Source organism: Cynara cardunculus, assembly GCF_001531365.2.
Source record: "Cynara cardunculus var. scolymus isolate 2C chromosome LG 5, CcrdV1, whole genome shotgun sequence".
Lineage (NCBI taxonomy): Eukaryota > Viridiplantae > Streptophyta > Magnoliopsida > Asterales > Asteraceae > Cynara > Cynara cardunculus.
In genome coordinates, this window is record NC_037532.1 from 3,283,267 (window position 1) to 3,303,562 (window position 20,296).

At 34.9% G+C, this 20,296-nt stretch overlaps 2 protein-coding genes across 4 annotated transcripts in view; one reads left to right on the forward strand and one right to left on the reverse strand.

Annotated features, from left to right (window-relative positions):
* Nucleotides 1-5,044: 5,044 nt before the first annotated feature.
* LOC112512773 (embryonic stem cell-specific 5-hydroxymethylcytosine-binding protein) lies at nt 5,045-11,645 on the reverse strand. 2 transcript variants are annotated; one of them, XM_025118911.1, is made up of 9 exons: nt 11,423-11,645; nt 10,118-10,274; nt 9,404-9,489; nt 8,965-9,077; nt 8,602-8,667; nt 7,962-8,071; nt 7,805-7,870; nt 6,928-7,312; nt 5,045-5,174 (listed from the first exon to the last, which is right to left on the reverse strand). In XM_025118911.1, exons 1-9 carry the CDS (start codon nt 11,515-11,517, stop codon nt 5,149-5,151), a joined length of 1,104 nt encoding a protein of 367 aa, XP_024974679.1. In that variant the 5' UTR covers nt 11,518-11,645; the 3' UTR covers nt 5,045-5,148. The 2 variants fall into 2 exon arrangements, with proteins under 2 accessions (XP_024974679.1, XP_024974681.1); XM_025118913.1 differs by lacking the exon at nt 5,045-5,174 and having other exon boundaries at nt 6,765-7,312.
* A 4,603-nt stretch (nt 11,646-16,248) lies between these two features.
* LOC112512645 overlaps nt 16,249-20,296 on the forward strand; it is a 5,046-nt gene continuing 998 nt past the window's right edge. The window contains exons 1-4 of one of the 2 annotated variants that reach the window (XM_025118711.1): nt 16,249-16,607; nt 17,883-18,043; nt 18,569-18,599; nt 19,728-19,830. In XM_025118711.1, coding sequence (XP_024974479.1) covers nt 16,293-16,607; nt 17,883-18,043; nt 18,569-18,599; nt 19,728-19,830 — 610 coding nt within the window. In that variant the 5' untranslated portion in view covers nt 16,249-16,292. Of the gene's footprint in view, nt 16,608-17,882; nt 18,044-18,568; nt 18,600-18,857; nt 19,466-19,727; nt 19,831-20,296 lie in introns of those variants that run through there. The other variant, XM_025118713.1, reaches the window with a different exon arrangement.

The following is a 20,296-nucleotide window of genomic DNA, read 5'->3' on the forward strand; positions in this document are numbered from 1 at the left end:
GAGAAAACGAGATGTAGAGAGAAGGGTTTGGTATTCTTTAAAGGTTGGACACTCAATTGGTTTTTCGCGGGAATTTAGTACCAGATTTTAAATTCTACCATTAATACAAGAAACATAACCGTTTTACAATTTTATTAAATATAAAAAGCAAAAAATATATATATTTAATTTATAAAATTCATAATTTCTTAACCTAATAATATGTTACATTTAATGTGATTCATTTTAGAAATGGGTCATTTACCAAACATTTACGGTTTACCCGATAAGTGTTTACCAAGTCATATTATTTAACCGAATGAACATGAAAAAGATCGAAAATCTTACTCGGTAAGAATGATAACAAAGACCAAGAGTCTTACTTTGTAAGTGAGGTTAATGACTCATACCCCGATTAACACTTACCGGGCAAATCATTGCATACAGTTTCGTTTTGATAAACTAAAATCTTACCCGATAAAGTAATTGATAATGCTGAATTATACTGATAAACGCTTACTGGGTAACTGTTTGGGTAAACTGCCCCCTAAATCTACACATGAAAGACGTTTTATGTTTATATCGATTTGAATTTTTCTATTTGACCGGAATGTATTAAAATCATTGTTTTAAAAGGCTTGCTATAACGAACGTTGACATATCGTAGCTCAATGCTCGTCTCTAACGCAATGTTAATCTTGTGACGCATCACAGATTTATCATAGTTTCTATTATGTATAGATGATGATGATGTAACAAGGTAAAAGAATAAAAAGTGAGATTTTTTAGGTTACTCCATCATGAATACCCTAAACTTTTGCAGAACTTATGGGTTGTTGACCAAACGCTTATCCGGATAAGCGCTTATCAAGTCACAATATCTTACCAGATGAATATGATAAAGAACCAATAATCTTACCCGATAAAAGTGAGACAAGGACCAAAAGTCTTACTCAGTAAGGATGATCACTCTTACCATTGCAAGTGTTTACTGAGTAAATTGTTGCATACGGTATCGTTTTGGTGGACTAAAATATTACCCGATAAGTAAATGATAATGCTAAATTTATCGGTAAGCATTTACCGAGTAAGTATTTTATAAACGGCTGCTTAGTCTTTTAATTTTAAAATTGATTTGTGTTTATTTTTGTTAATTGATTTCTTAAAATCAATATGTTAATATATTTTTTTAAAGTTATTTTTTGAAAGAGAAAAAGTGATCCATTATTAGCAAAATTAAATCGAGCAATATTTTTAATAATTCATTGATTACAATATTTTAAGCGTCATGAGAAGTAACAAAGATAAATGTCAAGTCTTACATGCCATGGTGAAGATATGACGTTTTTGAGAACAAGTTTGTCATATATAACTTTATGTTAAACCTTATGTATAATGTGAAATTTCTACATAAATTATGACTATTTAATAAAGCTGACTTCTAACATAGCTAAAAAGTGAAATGACTTTGATGAATTGGTTGTTTTTGTCAATTTCCCCAAAAAATGACTCCTATAAAAAGGAAATTTCAGTGAAACTGCTTTACAGAGTTTCTCATTAGACACAAGATTCCTGAACAAACATACATAAGGGCTACACAAGCAACACTAAGAAGATTGTGCTCCTCCATATACCCATGTAATTTTATGTAAAAGAAATGTAATTATATCAACCGTTATAAAAATTTATATCCCTTGTAAATTTGTCTTCTTAAATTATGGGAAAAAATTTCTATGAAGGTAATGTGTTGTTCAAATCTTTTGATTTCACTAAAGAACATTGCTTGTATCAATTTTATCAAGATCACATGATTTGGAATTAAAATGTGAAAGAATTTTTGAGAATCCAGTTATTTTTAAATTGTTTTTTTAAACTGTTTCACATGACAAAAATATATCTATTTAAAGTTATATGGTACAAACTGTGAAACTTACAAACTCATGATAAAACAACATTTATCATATGTTGATTAAAAGAATTATTAAGAACGAAATAAATGCTTTATAGACAATATTAACAAGAATATAAAAAGAGCAACATTCCCACGAAAATGTACACCTATGATGAGCATGATGCATCAAAGGCCTTTAGTAAAAATAAATGATTCCTAATACACCCACACACATTGCATGATGACTCAAGAAATGGGTTTTTCATCCGAAACATTACGTAAATGGGATCGTAAAGTACAAAAGATTGGCAACGAGTTGTTCACTCACAAATTTCAAAAAAATTGGTTCAGGGTCGGTATAAACTCATAAAGTATGTAGCAGCTTCAAATATGGTTCTGAAAGACAGTACTCAAAATTCGGGAGTCAAAAGATCATATAAAAAATTCTTTATGGAAAAAAAACGTGAAAAACAGATCCCACTTAATAGAGTTGGATCCAAAAATCTAAGAAATTGTAAGAATTCTTGATCTTTCACAACTCTAGAAATCCAAACTTCATGTCCTATCATTAAACTCGTCTTTGATTTAGTGGAATTAAGGGGCCGTTTACCAAGGCCTTACCCGATAAGCACTTATCGATAAAATTCAACATTATCATTTACTTATTGGATAAGATTTTAGTTAACAAAAATGGCATCATATGCAACAATTTTACCTGGTAAGCGCTAATCGTGGTAAGAGCCATTGCCCTCACTTATCGTGTAGGACTCTCGGTCCTTGTCTCGTTCTTACCGGGTAAGATTCTTGGTCCTCGTCTCGTTCTTACCGGGTAAGATTCTTGGTCCTTACCACGTTCATACAGTAAAATTATCTAACTTGATAAGCACTTACTCGAATAAGAATTTGGTAAATCGCCCCTAAGAAATTGTGTTTAAATGCAAAACCCTTAACCCTATACCATGACAATTTGGCCAACCTTTTGAAGACCTAAATAAGTTCAAGCATAAATGTGTCCTAGCTCTTAATGCCATGTCAAATCCATACAACTCAAGTAATTGGCTAAATGGAGCAATTTTTGCTTAATAAGCCTAATGACTTATTCATTCATCTCTTAAATAACATCGGTTTCTTGTTTGATATTTGAACGACTAAATTAGATAAATTATCATGTACTTATCGCTCATATTATTTCAGGGGCCGTTTACCAAACGCTAACCGGGTAAGCGCTTACCAAATAACATTACCTCACCGGATGAATATAGTAAGAACCAATAATCTTACCCGATAAAAACGAGACAAGGGCCAAGAGTCTTACCCGGTAAGTGAGGGCGACGACTCTTACCACGGTAAGCACTTACCAGGTAAATTGTTGCATACAATGTCGTTTTGGTAGACTAAAATCTTACCTGCCAAGTAAATAATAGTGTTAAATTTTATCGATAAACACTTACCGAGTAAGTGTTTGATAAACGGCCCCTTAGATATTGTTTAATATTGCAAGGAATAAGTATAGGTCCACAAGTATGTTAGAAGCAACCCTAATTATTGGAGTAGTACGAAGCTTCCTCCCAGACAGAAACCACTCTTCATGTGTTGTTATGGTCATCTTGCTGCCACCAGCCTAAGTTTAGTGCCACAATTGGATTTTGATGCAACTCTTTATTAAATTTAAAAGTAAAGCTTAATGATTAGGAAGAAAATTGCCCACTGATTTTTCCACTCATGCCATACGGATTCCTTTAAAAGCCATCTCTGCATTTAAAGCAATATACCTCACCATCTAATCATGACTCTCACACCCTCTATTCTACTAAACTTGTATATATAATTATATAGGGAGATGGGTTCAAATAAGTAAGACACCAAATAAGAAAACATAAAAATGAGTCGAAGGACATGTAATTTTACACTAAAATCATGTATGATTCGCATGATCTAAGTAGTCTATCCACCTTTGCTTTGATTGTGTTCTATAAACGCATGTAATTCAATGGAAAATTATCGTGTGATTTTGTTGTCCCAATATGTTTTTTATTTTGACCTTGCTTCCATTTGATCCTCCTCCTCCCTCTCTCTCCCTATACATATATGTATGTGTGTGTGTATGTATAACACTAACCAAATAAGAACCACAAAAGATTATAAACCCGTGAGAACCAATTTAAAAATATTTTTTTACAAGGTTTTTTCATCAAATAAGATATTGTTTCACATTTGTTTATGTTCGCTTTGTGAAAAAATTACACGTGAAACGTTTTTTTGTTCACTTAATGAACGAAAAATACACGTAAAAAATATTCACATGATGAAACAAATACATGTGAAACTATCATATTATGAAACAAATATACATGAATCAATATATTAAAATCCTAGTATTTGATGAAAACTATTTTTAAATCAGTTCTCACAGGTTTGTAACATTAATTTAGTTCTCATTTGATTTGACCCCTATATATATATATAACCCTGATGCAATTCTTGTCATAGTAGTGTGGTTTAAACCTTTAACCTCCTAAAAAACTATACTTTATAGAATAACCCAAATATTTTCAGGTCAGTAACACTAGGTAACTTATACTTTCCACCATTCTATTATTTTACTTATGCATTAAATCCATCTCTTTATTTCTAATTCTATCAAATAGAGATGTGAGCCACTATCACATTTCATCATCACAAGACCCCAAAATCAAATTTTTAAATGGGTCCAAGATATTAGTTTAATTACCTCATCGGCGTAATGATAGTGATCGCTGATTTCCATGGGACCACCAAGATCATTGATCAATAACCTTCAAAACCCATGAAAACTTTTAACACTATTTATACCAAATACTAGAAAGAAGATAGATGGAAAGCAGTTGGAAGTCATACCTTCAGCCATGTTTAAAAGAGGTGCCATCACATTCTCTGTGTTTGCCAACTCCACAACCATGGTAGGGTGGTGCCGAACTCGCCGGAGGCTGAGGAGGAGAAAGAGCAGCACAATTTGGTTGGGAAACAAGCGTAGAAATCTCCGTTCTAGATCACGGCCGGTGGTCCATTGGCGGGCGGTGGCTTCCCCGTTTTTTATCTTGAAGAAGTTCATCATGAAGATGGTATCCGAAAGAAGGTTCATGGAAGCTTATTATTTGACATTACCAATTCTCCAGCCCCAACTATTTCCTTTGTGTTGACCGGATTAATCATCTGCTTCCGGAAGAAATCCTACAAGAACTGTTCGTTCTTTTTCCTCTAACAGATGGTGTTGAATAGTTGCTATATCTTGGGGTGTTTCATGTGTAACGATCATAATATTTACCTTAATTATCAGTAAAATCAAATGACATCATAAACTTGTGCTCAAAGTTTGTCCAACTGTTGTTACTTTCAACTTAATTAACTTGGTTGTATTATTGCATATAACGTATCGTATCTATGATCATGCATTACAAGGCAGGGGTCTTCACAGAAATAACTGCTCTAGTCTATGGGATAGAGATCAAGTCTGCATACATCTTACCCTCCCCAAAGCGGCAGACCCCACTCTAGGTGCGATATACGGGTTCGTTTTGTTTGGCTTGGTTTACCTGTGCCTTGGTTTGATTTCATGCCATTTATTTTATGGGTTCTTACAGTCTCGACTTCAATGTAATCCGAGTCGTATCTCAAGCTAAACAAAACCCTAGCCAACACCCACATTTAAAAAAGGTAATAACAAGGTTTTAAAAAGCGGAATCGGGACTCGGGGTGTTTTCCTTCCACGCCTCAAGGCGGCCCGAGGTGTAAAACAAATAAAATTCACAAATATTAATAGCAAGCAAAACATAATTCCACACCAAACTTTAAACATCATAAATTCATAAAATGCTAGTTATAAGTCTTTAAACATATCAATCTACAACTTATAGTTCCCCATAGCATGATCAAGTTATATAGCTCCACAATCATAGTCATAATCACTATCACTTTCATCTTCCAAATCCACAGAAAAAAAAAACTGAAAATAATATAGAAAACATAAAATATACAAAAAAACATACATAAGAGATTATACATATAGAAAATACATTATACATGATATAGAACATATATATTTGACTGAAATATATATAATATAATATAATGCATTACACATAAACTAAAAATATATGGACACAAACTAAAAAAAACTTACTTTTTGGGTTGGTTTTGAGATGAATATCTTCTTGAGAGAGGAAAAAGTAAGAAATGAAGAAGAAAAAAATAGGGTTTGGAGAGGCGTGCGCCTCAGAAACGCCTAATGCCTCAAGGTAATGCGTCACCAATTGAGGCTTAAGCCTCGTCCAGGGCGGCGCCTCATGAGCGGTTTTGGATCGCCTCGCCTCGAGGCGTACGCCTCAAACAATTTTGAAAACCATGGTAATAATATAAAGTTAATGTACTGCTAGCATAAGAAAAGTAGTTGAGATGGGAAGTGTTGGAGTCCCAAATTCGCTAGACTTCGACCATTTTTGTTAAATATGTTGGCAAGTCATTTCTCTCCTCGATGGCTCTTTTCGAAAGATCTGATGAGGTCCACATATCTCATATGGTATTAGAGCCAAGGTCTACGACTCTAGGGACTTGACACTCTAGGGCAATATGTACCCTTTACTTTGGGGAAATTCGTGCCCGTCTAGCCTCCTCTCGACACTCGTGGACAATTTGTCCCCATGTAGCCTCCATGGCAAGATTTTAACCATTTCTGGTCAACGTATACGTGGGGGGACTTCATTAAAACAACCGCTCTACTCTTTAGGGTAGATGTCAGATCTGCATACATCTCACCTTCCCCAAACCCTACCTTGGGGTATGATATACTGGCATTATTTGGTTTGGTTTCACCTTTATGTCCTCAAGGACTCTTTTAGAGAGTAACCTGATGGGGGTCCACATATCTCACATAAAGTATAAACAAAACAGCGGTTACATCTGACGATGGTATCCTTAGTTAAGCTAGAGCGATAAGAGTTAATTGCTACAACAAAAGGATGGCAAAAATCCACTCTCTAATACGAGTCTATTTACACTATCTGCTAAAAGTAAGGACTAACCTTTGCCAAAATAAGAGAATAGTGTTTTCTGTTTATCACCAGCACTCTTTATGGCCTTCCTTTTAGCTGGGCTTGGATACTGCTTGTCAGCTTCATCAACGGATGGTTTTCTATACTCATCATACTCACGCTTGAGATGCGAAGTGTCGGAAACAGAAGTTGGTGTGGAGACATTAGACTTTGATTCATCACAAACTTTGTCCGAATGTGATTGGTGGTCGATGCAGTCTACAGTGGCAGGTTCCTCTTTTAGGCTTTGTGGCTTTTCAGTTATGGCAGGCTTTTTATGTGCAGTTATAATGTAAGGCTCTGATTGATTTTCCGTTTTAGTGCTCTTTGCAAAGAACATTGAGATTGGTTTTGTTTCGTTGGTCTTTATTTGAATCTGCAATCAATCAAAATTCAACCTTAAGAGACTTGAAATGATCTCAGTTAAAGCTCAACATCACCATTGAGGCTAACATTAGTGCTAATATGATCACCATCTCGGATAGCGTTCGTTTGGTTTGCTTTGGTATGGTCAGAACTCCCTCCGTCCTAAAATAAGTGTCCATGTTGCTATTTTAGTTTGTCTGAAAATAAGTGTCCACTTTCAAAAGTAAGCATATGTTTTCAAATGCTACCCTTGAATATAAGCCATTAGTTCCTCTACTATTAAGGGTGAACTTGTAATTTAGTTAATTAAAAGTGTGATGATTGCACATTTCTAGAACTGTTTTTTATTGTGAACGTTTATTTTGGGATAGAGGGAGTAACTTCTATTCTCATGAATCATGATCACTGATGTAAAATCATGCCATACATGTAAATGTCTAATACATCACCCTTTCACGATACCTCTTTATAAAGTCGGCCAATTTTGAATATATAAGCATACCTCCTTGATACACTCTGGTCCATCAAAAGAAGGCTTGCCCATTGCAGGTGTCACGGGGTACCAAACCTGAAACAAGCTCATCCCTCAAAAATATTAAATTCAAACCTACCAGTTCTTTTCAGATGATGAAAATGTGTTACAAGATCTGTGCTCTTACCAAGTCTAGCTCCTCATATGGCTTAAGTAATGAATCAAACTTGGAAGACGAATGTCCATCTAACCATTCATCAGTCGATCCCTTATTCCCTAATATAACAGGCATCCTGTCTACAATAGGCGGAGTCCAATTAACTTAGCATGTTAAAGTTGAATGCATCAGAAGTGTTAATATCATTGTCCTGGTAAGAAACAGTATCTTCTCCTTCTAATACGGCCTCTCTTTCGTTTTTCCTTTATTCTTTGTTTTTGTGGTGGGAAGGGGTAAATTATGTATGCCAGAAAATTTCACTTTGTGCATTATTAAACCTAATAAAACACACCCGGTATATCCACATGGAGAGGTCGGGTGGGAGGGAGATGTATGCAGACCTAACCTCTATCCTCAAAGGGTAGAGTGGTTGTTTCCATGAAGACCCCCGACTTGACTCACATTGCATTATATGGATGTTTTATCTATAAAGAAAATATATACCCAACAGTGCCGGAGTGGAATGTAGAGCAGCTCTTATCTTTACGAGAAGGGTGTATAAATTCCAAAAGGTCCTTAGAGTAAACCAATTTAAAGTAACTTACCAAACATAAATTAGAATATATGAGAGAATAAGACTCATGTATCAACCAAAGGAGAGGTAACTAACCATGCAGCCAACCAAGGGCTGACGAAGAACTTGTAGTCAAAATAGTGAAGGTGTATTGAATCTCCCCTGAAGCACAAAACACAATCATTATGGTCATTAAATGAAGATAGGCGTACACAAAAAATCACAAGTAGCCTCCATGTTTGAAGCCACCATTATCTTTTTGCCTAATACTTAGGTAGAATAACCAACCTAAGACAAGCATATTTTGCAGCAATCTAGTAAACAGGTACGTTTAATTAGCATGGTAATAAACTTATAAGCACAATACATACAAGAATAAGGTTGCAACCAGCATCAAACACAAAACTCACTTCTGCAATATAAAAAACAAACCAAAAAGAACGCAAAAGATTGTGACACCTTCAGAGTTTTTCCAAGAATCATACAGAGCAGCAAATACAAGGGGGCGTTCATCCTTCAGATAAATATAGTACGGCTGCTTTTTCGACCCATCTTTCTTCCACTCGTAAAATCTGAAAATTGTAAACAAGGCTTAAAAGACGGAACATTGCAGCATCAAGTAAGATAAGTTTATCAATATTTAGAAGTATAAAGGCAAGAAACAGAATCCTGCAACATCAAAGACTTAACAAGTGTATCAGACTACCAGTGATTCAGACATAAATGTCAAAGCAGTTGGATTAATACCAGATGAAATGAACTTCCCATATGAAGCCACTAATTACCGTAAGATCTAGTGAAATCATGCTGAAATTAAACACCATGCACACTTCCACTTGTAAGAATAACTGTGTTTCTACAAAAATACTTAAGAGTTCATACAAAACTTACTACTTACCCTTCCACTACAACCAGACACCTATTTGCAGGAACAAGACGGCGGAAGGAAGCTTTTTCACCTATTGACTCCGATCGAGCATTGAACTGGAACCCACAAGAACAATCAGTCTGAATAAATATAATATTACTAAAATCATAATATAGGGTGTAATATAAATCAAAACAAAGACAGACACAATCCATTTGGAAATGCATATAACAGAAATATAGTTTTATTTGAAGACTGCTATTTGCATCCTTATTGCTATGGCCTCAGAACAAGCTGAGTGTATCCGGTCAAAACAAAACATGCAGATGTTTTTGCTGATACATCTACCGATCTATGTGACCCCAAACATCAATTTTGAGAAGTTATGGAGTCTGATTAATTGGCAGTTGGGCCAAATATTAGAGAAAGGAAAACTCTCCAGTTTGTGGGTCCAGCCCACGTGGGAGTTTAACCTATTTTCACTCTATAAATTCAATCTTATTCAATTGTGAACCCTAGCCGTTAAAATTCCTTACTAGGTGTGGTCGTGGACTAGCTTGATCAAACCGATCAAGTGAATCACATAAATCCTGTGTGTGTTCTTTCCTTTTTTCTGTTTTTACTTTACCGTTGCCATGTTCGTGTGCGTGATCTTCAGCATCGTTTCCTAACAAATTTCACCTCCAACTTTAACCATAAAAGGTAAAGCATTCAAAAGTAGCTATTTGTAACTTGAGACATTACCATCCTGTAATAGTCAGGTTTTTCAGTCTTCTTAGTGAAACTTGGAATAAGCCCCCATTTCATACACTGCACAACAACTTCTTCACCATCTGCTCCCAGGGCTCTTCGAACGACAGGCAAGTTTGATCCAGGAGAAACATTATATGCCGGACGATACCTGAAATTCAATCAGCGTAAGCAGCTTCCAATGAACCATTACATATAACAACTACATTAAGACTTCAGTAAAAGTTTCTTTATCTTCCATAATTATGAACACATTTCTGATGATGACTCCTTGAAACCACAAACAGTGTTGGTTGCTATATATCGAGTAATGAGGCAATATGAGCATGTCAAGATCGATTTCAAGTTGTTTAGATATGTTGGCCAGTAGACTGTTCAAAATCTGATAAAGAGTCAGGTTTTTCACTTTCCCCCACTAACGTATTTATAATTGTGGTATATAACATGTAATCCCTCCATCCAAAATATATGTCCACAATTCGAAATACCCAAAGTCTTAGGAATGTGTAATTCTTATATTTTTTAATTAACTAAACGACAATTTTACCTTAATAATAGAGGGAATAATGCATTTCTCCATAGCATATTTACGGGTAACGGGTAAAATTATCTGAGACAAACTAAAATAGAAATGCGGATATTTATTTTCGAACCGAAGGAGTATTTCTCAAGTTTCAGAAGTATATGCCACTTTCCAACATTCGGAGTCTAAAGATAAAGGTTATAGTGAGTGCCTGAGTGGTACGCTTAAGATCGGAGGACCATTGATCACCCTAGACTAACCTAAACTGCTAATTTCAAAGAATTATCTATGCAACTGAACTATAACACATGAAGCAAAGATAATCGAGCAGGAATACCGATACTGCAAGAATTAACCGATGATTATAATGATTTTCGAACTGTGTAATAAGGTAATATGCTATATCTGGCTCCGACAACACTAATATAAGATCAAATATCCTCCGACTGTAAAGCTCACAGTCGACTCGCGAAAATAGATCAAACCGCCAAGTCGCCAACATGAACATAACATACAAATTAGCAATCTCCGAGTTCGGTAGGCGACGAACTTACAGGTCTGTATAGAAGAAACGGTGTAAATTAAAGTAATGAGTTAGGCCAGATTCCAACAATATAAACTCACAACACCATAATAGAATCAAATATCCTTCGATTGCAGAAGCTCAATGTCCGGTAGCGAGTATAGATCGAATCGCCAACATGAACAACTAGTAAACACGTGAATTAGAGTTATACGAGCATGTGTGTGGCGACGGCGAAAGGAGAGGAAGTTACCGGTCTGTATCGACGAAACGGACGGGGCGGTTACCGAGATTGCAAGAGCGAGGGATATCGTCTGGCCGGAGAGAACATCGACAACGGCCGCACATGATTCAATATTGCTATGTCGCCTATGTGTGTGAACTTCGTCGTCCTCCACCGTCTGTTCACTGTCTGGGAGTAGTGGTCAATCGAAGTAAGGCGGGAACGTAAGTAGGGTTCTGATAAGGAAATATATGAAAAATAATTGTGTCATCTTTGTAACTTGTAAGTAAAAATGATAGGGCCGGAGGCCACTTGATAAATTTAATTCAACTAGAAGGTGGTCGGTTGCGATTAGCACAGTTTTATTTATTTATTTTTAATGTTATAATATGATTTTATATGGTTTTAAAAAAAAATATTTTTAAATGAAATGTAAGTTTGAAGATATCATAAAATCTTAAAAAAAATATATGAAAAAATTGCATGAAAAAATAGCGTACTTTAATTTGATTCCTATTTTGAGTAACATTTTTAAAACTTTCATTTTAGTACCTAACATGTAAAGTTTTAAACATTTAAGTACTCGGGTAACCGATTGAAAACTAATTTTAGATTAAAAAATCCATGTTACTAACCATGTCAGCAAATAATATTGAGTTGGATATCACATCAGCATGATAACTAGTTAATGTTTCAACCGGTTACTCGGATAATTAAATATTTAAAAGTTTACATCTTAGATACCAAAATGAAAGTTATGAAAGTACGTTGCCCAAAATATAAATCAAGTTAAAGTACGTTACTTTTTCATATAATTGATACTAGTATCAATTTAACTATTTAAAAGTTATTGTTTTATTGTGTAATTTCTTTAATTTAATTTTTATGTTATAACTTACTTTATGTTTAATAACGAACTAATTTATTTTTATTTAATAATATTATTTTTTATAAAGATGATAGTTAAGTATTTTATTGGAACACAATGAAAATCCTAATTATATTTTATATTTCTACATTTAAAATGAAATGTTTATTATGTATTTGATTATGTTTATCTGCAGTTAGTTATAATAGTTCAAAAATATAGCTTTAATAAGTTGTACTTATGCATTGTTTTCTTAAAGTACTGTTTATTAATATATATTTTACTTAAAATTCAATACTACAAGTAAATTATGCGTATATACAGCTTATTAATGTTCCATGTTTAAATTCATATAACTAACTGTGGATAAACATAATCAAATATTAGATATGTATCTCATTTTAAATATAAAAAAATCTAAAATATATTTAGGATAATTATTGAATTTTAACAAAATACTAATTATTATCGTTATAAAAAACTAAATGACTTCATTATTAAATTCAAATTAAGTTATAATAAAAATTTTGAATTAAATAAATTACACCCAAAAAAAAATTAAAATATCTAATTTGATACTAAAATCGATACATTTTTTTTTCAAAAATTTATTATACCTCCAAGTTTATATTTTATTCAAAAAATAAAAAAATTATTATTTTTTCATTACTACATAAAATCGTATTGTAACATCGATAGAGACATAATAAAACAAAACATTAAAATCAATATGTATCTCCGCTCTATCTGCAAAACAGATGGTCGCCCTAGATTAATCGGCTCGCATAACGAGTTGGATATCCAGGTTAATAAAAAAAATAATATATATCTCGTTACAATGTGTGTGTACTATTCTGGTAACAATAATTAGTAATTTATATTTTGTAACTAACAGTGATAAGAGTATTTTTAGATTAATATTAGAGTAAATTATGAAAATCGTCCCTAAAGTTTATGCAAGCTACAATTTTTATCTACAACTCTTCGAAATTACAAGAAACGTTATCAAGGTTTCATATCCGGTGGGTTTTTGTCCTTCCCTGCTATGTATGTTATGTATCGTTTAGTGCCCTTACATGATGAGCATTTCTGTCATTTTTGCCAGTGTTGCATAAACTAATATTTATTGTACAAAGTACATCGACATTGATGGCTTGGTTTGCTTCGGTTTGATGTAGGGGGGGTAATCAAAACCATAGCGACAAATCCGTTTTGGCAAATTCCTTAGAGTAAACAAAACCACAAATGCCATAAAAATCACACATACAATCACTGAAATATGAATCAAAGTATGGATATTATAACAAAAAAATAAACAAGTTCTTTTGAATGACGGATACGTTCTTTTGAGTTATAAGCACAAGCTCGTCTTGATACCATTTCATTTGAGCTCAAAAAATCACGATTTTGGTTTCCGAACCATATGGTGATTGAATCAGTGTGAAAAATAAAACTCTTGAATGACGATAATAATCAAACAATGCATGACTTTCAATATTGAGATTTTGATTAACGTAACACAAAAGTGCATGGAGTGGTGCTGGTGATGGGGCGTCAGAAAAGTGACAGTTGGTAACGGACTACACGAGAAGGAAGACTTTTTTATAAAAAAATAAAAATTATCAAATTGCTTTCACATGAGGCACTTAACAGACAAATTCTAACAAACCTAATGTTCAAGGATATAAAGCACAACAAAAAATATAATTTGGAAGCGTTTCTTATAATTTCAAAAAATACGACAACCAGCGTTTTATAATATACTATTAGTATTAAGAAAATGAAAAACAAGAGTAAATTATGCTTTTCGTCTCTATGATTTGTTTAAAGTTTAACGATTTTCGTTCATGTGATTTGCAATTCATTACTACTTTCGTCTTTCAACCTAACTCCTACTTTTGGCTGCATTTGGTACATGGGATAGGACAAGACATGACAGGAAAAAACCCTCTGTCCCACTTTTTTGCACGACATGAGACAAAACATAAACTCATCGTCCCACAGTGGTACAAGACGAAACAAGAATGACACAAAAACTAAAATAGTACTAATTAACCTTGTTTGATGCATAGTCTTGATATTTGTTTTAGTGTTCACCACCGCTAGTTGCGGTCGTCGCCACCATCGGTAACTACCGTTGGCCACCATCACCTCATCCACCACATCCACCACCGTCCTTCGCCACTACCATCGTTGGCCACTTCCGCTTTCTTTTTTACTACAACAACCTCCTTCACCACCCGCACAACCATCGCCGGCCACCGACCACCGCCATCCATTGCGACCACCATTACCACCGCTGGCCACCTCCACATTCTCCTATACTACAACAACCTCCCCCACCACTTTCATAACCATCGTCGAGGACCGACCAACACCGTTCATCGCCAACACCATAAAGCCACCTCGCATCCACCATAACCCACCACAATCAGCTTCCACTACCACTGCACGCCACCATCGGCTACCACTACCATCGTCGACCACCACTAGCACTGTCTACCATATTTACGTCCTCCACAAACCACCACCGTCCATCTCCACCACCAATAGTATCGTCGACCACCACCACATATACCATAACCACCACAATTGCCCACCATCACACTTACCTCCATTACATAGGCTACAATTACCTTATCCACCACTGTCGACCGCCATCACCACCACTATCCACCATCTTCACGTCATCTACAACTACCATTGTCCACCAATTACCAATGCTTCTACCTCTACAACCATTGTTGTTGTAAAAATCTTCACCGTGCCTTCACCGATTGATAAGAATATTTCAAATAAAATAAAATCACAAGTTCTCATATCTATGAATTGAGTTTTTTCAAACTATCATCAACTATATAAAAAAAATCATCCAAACTTGGTATTATTTTTATATTTATGCATACGAAAATCGTGTAAAAATGTTTATAAACTAAATTATTTATTTTATTTATGTTAATTATAACTATTATATGGTATATAAAATCGTAAAATGACTTTTGGGAGCAACTTGTCTAGTTATGTTATGTCTAGTATTAGTCATACCAAACATCAGACAAACACTTGTTTTGTCCAGTATTGTCATCAGGAGTGCTTAAAAACCCGATCAAACTCAACACGAAATAATTCAACCCGAAGCAACCCGAATGTCTAATCGAGTTGTAACATCTTCAAACCGTAGATATTTGGTTGATATGGAGTTACTTTTATTTGAACCATCCCAACCCGATGAACCCAATATCATTTATTTCTTGGTTTTATATTACTGTCGAGTCTCTATTAACATGTACATTAAACAATCACAACATCATGTATCCTCTTCATATACATATATTTTCAATCTATTATCCATCTATATATAACTATCTCATTTGTATACATGTTTAGTAACTGTGAACACACACACATGTATATTGAAAATATTAATTGAATGTGATATACTTAAGATTTAAGAAGTATGAATAAGTTGTACCAAATGATTGATGATGAAAATGAAATTATGAGTAGTCTAGAGAAAACAACATATTCAAGGTTGAGAAAATATTTCGATGCATCAAAGTATCAATCCGACTAACCCGTACGATTTTGGGTTGGGTTGGATTGCATTTTGGTTTGAGTTAGGTTGAGTTGAGATTTTTCAAGCCACAAACATTGAATTGGGTTATTCAAATGCTTTCAACCCGATTAACCCAATCCATAAACAATCCTATCTGTCATGTCTTACTCTTTTGTCCTGTCCAGTTTTGTCATGTTCAGTCCTGTCTAATAATGTATGCATACAAAATGCTACCTTTACCAAGTACAAAAAACGAGAAAAATAAATAATCATAAATTACAAAGACAAAAATATCAATGAGTTGCAAATCAAAGGGATAAAAGTCGCAATTATAAAACACAGGGACAAAAAATGTAATTGGTTACAAATTACAGGGATGAAAAACGTAATTACTAAAAAAACAATCACATCCCAAACACCAAAATCACATACGCAGCCACCAACGAGCCCCTATCTCCCTTCCGTCAACTACTCGAATGCTTTCACTTGCACGGCGGTGCCGGAGATCCCTCCAATGTCTCCAGCCGGTTGTCTCTCAACTACAACCAGCGAGAGCTTTCGTCGGGTCCGCTCCTCCAAACCGTAGGCGGTCGAAATTTACACCGGCGGCCTTGAGAAAGACCGATGACAAGTCCGAATGGTGGGTAGTCGATGGAGAAATGCACGAAATAGGAGAAAACGTGCCTCCTCGAGAGAGATTCGTTATACCTAGAGATAACATCCCTAACAAACGGCGTAAGCAGCTCCGTGAACAATTTATGCGCCGGACTCGCCTCGTTCTCAAGGAATCTGTTAGTTTCTTACTTACGATTTTGATTCTCTGATATCCATCTGCGTAGTTTTCTTATTTACGTCAATAGTAGTTTTCTTATTTTCGTCAATAGTAGTTTACATCAACAGTGAATATTACTCATTTGACGTTATGTATAACTTGATCTGTTTAGCGGTTAATCTGAATTATAGGGTTCTCAAATCAGGCAATCCAGTCAATTGGAATCATTATTACGATCATGTAATTACGATGAGCATGATGGAAAATCTTATATTAAGTGCTCTTCATATCCTAGGAAAATTACAGTTTTGTGGTTGAATATTTGACACTTGAAATTAATAAACATACTTTGCAAATTCTGCTGGAGTGAAGATGCTATTACATTCACATATTTTTCTTCAAGTACTGAAAATCAGAATTCCACAAAAATGTAATAGCATCTTCATCCAAGAAGAAATCCCAAGTATATTAATCTCAGGTGACAAATTATCCAGACAAAAAAGTTCGATCTAGCACATACATAAAAATAACTTAATTATCCCACGAAGTCAAGAGTATTCAATGTTAGGTTTTGCCTCGATGCTCTTCGCAATTAGAGCATCTCCAGACTCCAATGCAAGGTTCTTATTAGCAAAAAGTGAAGCGGCTTGTAGGAACTACCATTGTGGACAGTTCTTATAAGAACCTTATCCTCTTTAGGTTCTTACCATGAAGTTTGTGAGAAGTGACATTTTCCTAGTTTTTATTTTGTTTTCTTGACTTTATAATTATTGTTGATGTTGCAAAAATCAACGGGACACACAAAAAGGAGGTTCTTATAAGAACTATCTTTGTGGACTTTTAGGAGAGTTCTTAATTTGATGAGTTGGAGATGAGGTGGCAACAAAAAGTGCAAAAAGAAGGCTCTTATAAGAACCTCCATTGGAGATGTTCTCATATAGCCATAACAATGATTCCAAATGACAGGATTGCCTAATTCGAAAAACCCTATAGAGAGGGAAGGAGCTCGAGAGAGTGCCTCCCACCGACTTGGCTCGGGCCTAAGTGAAAGTTAAGTGGTGGGCCTACCCATTCCAACTAGGGGTATGTTAGGAGTCGCGAAGAGTAGCACCTTATAATGTTGAATTGTTTTACTGTTAGCTGCTAAACAGATCAATTGTTCCTTTTGTTGATCAGCAAAGGGGGAGGCAGGACATGAACCCATGACTTTTAATTTATTAGTAGCACCTGGTGTTGTACCATTTTTCAAGTTATATCACCTTGTTTTTACTTACTTTGTGATGTTTTACTGAAGGAGCATGAGCCTTGGTGCAAGAAGTACATGGAATTGTATCAGGAGCTTAGAGAGAATTGGGAGAGGATCTATTGGGACGAGGGTTATTCCAAGAAACTTGGTCAAGAGCGAGCAAGTTATGACTCTGCCGAAGACGACGATGATGACTTTTCACCTTACAGGTTTCCTACATTTGGCTAGTTTTTTAATTATGAGGTTAAATGGTTGTGCTTGAACTTGCTTATATATGTCTATTCTGGACCTTTGTCCAACAAGAAATCTCTTGGGGTGCGTTTGGTATGCAGACGAGACAGGATGAGATTGGATGGATGAGAGAAGGTAGGAGGTGATTTTAGGGTTTTAATTTGACATGGACAATTTAGTAATTTACCAAATCTTGTCTTTTATCGCCCTGATTTTCTCCACCTGTTTTTGTGGGACAGAAAAAAAAAATGCATTTTTGTTCTAGATGCTGTCCTGTCTCAGTCTAATATTGCGCCCTGAACGTGTGGCGACAAGTTTTTTTACTCTACTCTCGTGTACGTGCTGTCCTTGTCTTGCTTACCAAACGCACATTTAGTTCACATTGGGATTCTTATTTCCAGATATGTGTAAAACCTTTAGTTATGCTCTACCTTTTACTGATTCAAGAATTTGCGTTCTCCCCAATTTTATATTAACCATTTATTTATCAATTTTGTTTGCAGAAGAAAGCAACATCATCATGAGGAAACAAAGGTACTTGATGCTTGGTTGCTTACTATTGGCTTGTATGTGATAGTTCTACATGTATACGCTGATTATACTGATTATACTGATTATAAGCTTTGAAGACTCTAGCCATTACAAAATATATCTGTGAAGGCTATATATTTTGTGTTATGGACGTTGCCTTTCAGTAGGAAAAAAATGTTGCCTGATTCTACAAAAACACAATCTTGCACTGCAATTTCTGCATTGGTGAACTAATGATAATATCCTTCATGATTATATCAGGTTCTGCAGTCACATAATAACACCGTAAGTTGTATATGTTGCCGGCAACAGAGTGCAAATTGCATTAAAATGCAGCGTACTTTGATAAAATTCCTATTAAGTGCATTTTCCTGTAATCTCAGATGTGAACCAGGTACCTAAATGTTTGAGACGTCACGTCCGAGGTACCAAAATGAAGGTTTTAAAAGTGTCACACAAAATAGGAATTGGATCAAAGTAAGTTGTATTTCCATGCAATTTGCCTGACCGAATCTATGTGTTAGGGGGCGGACTTAAGAAGACCGGGCACTATCGTGCTGATGAAGTGGAGATCTTTTAGAGGTCTTAAAGATGCACCCGCTTTAAATTGATGTGGGCTTGCTTAAGTTAACAAATAGTGGCTACAATCTACTAGTAGTGTCATTGCATATGGCATTAGAGGTTGCAAAGTTAAAACCCCTTTGCCTCTTTTTTCAATTTTTTGGTTAACAACAATAGAAAAGAAGGCACTTGTATGTTACAAAAAAAAACCTTGTTCGTCATTTTAATGAAACCGTACTTTTTGAATATAATTTTATTTTATTTTATATTAGGCTAATTATTTTGTGCCCCCACTTGGATTTTTTTTGAATCCGCCTCTGTATGGGTTGTATTCTTGGTTAGGAGATTGTTAAATGCTTCTAGTTGGCACAGGTGATTGTTAAATGCTTCTAGTTGGCACCCTTCTTGTTTAACGTGTTGTTTTAAATACATAATCCTCTCACCCGCTCGTTCTTTGGCTCCTTACTTAAGATACATCACCAATGACAGCGGTTTTCCGACTCTCTTAAATGTTATATTGTTTTGTTGACCATGTAAGTTGTATATCAATTTACTGACTTTTGAAAGCAGAATCATGCTTTTGGGAGAAATGGGCAGGGAGATACAATGGAAAAGGTAGGCATGATTCGAGATAAGTTTGAATACGACCGGGAGAGAAGAATGAGAGATAAAGGTTAGTTACTGCTTATGGTGTACACATTTAAGGAGCTTATGTTTACACTACCATAGTTAATCAAATCATAATATGTGTGCCGGTTTAGATCTTATGATTCTAACTCCTTGGTTCTACAAGATCTTCCTACATTATGAGATTATGAGCTAAACAATCATTTTATTATGAGTTAGGGGAAAGTTCAAATGAGAACCATAACTATTTCATATATTATTCATGATGAATAACTGTGAATAATCATGGATATTATGCAATTTTATGAATCATGATATCATGCACTTTTTATTGTGCTTATTTTCATTATGAATAATTTTCATCATGAATTTCCTAAATGACATTCATCATGAAGAAAACATGAATGTTGGTTACCAGGTTCTCCAAATATTTATGGTTCTCATTTAAACCTCCCCCTTATGAGCTATATACAGTAGAAATGATTAGTTTTGTTCGTCAACGAAAAAGCGTT

Excerpts from the sequence above, each read along its gene's own strand:
- LOC112512773 (XM_025118911.1), bottom strand. The coding sequence starts at position 11,517 with ATGTGCGGCCGTTGTCGATGTTCTCTCCGGCCAGACGATATCCCTCGC. Across the intron at positions 7,313-7,804 it reads GACCAGAGTGTATCAAGGAG|ATTCAAATAAAGACCAACGA; the intron begins GTATGCTTATAT and ends GATTGATTGCAG. Across the intron at positions 5,175-6,927 it reads ATTCTCTTATTTTGGCAAAG|GTAAATATTATGATCGTTAC; the intron begins GTTAGTCCTTAC and ends CTGATAATTAAG.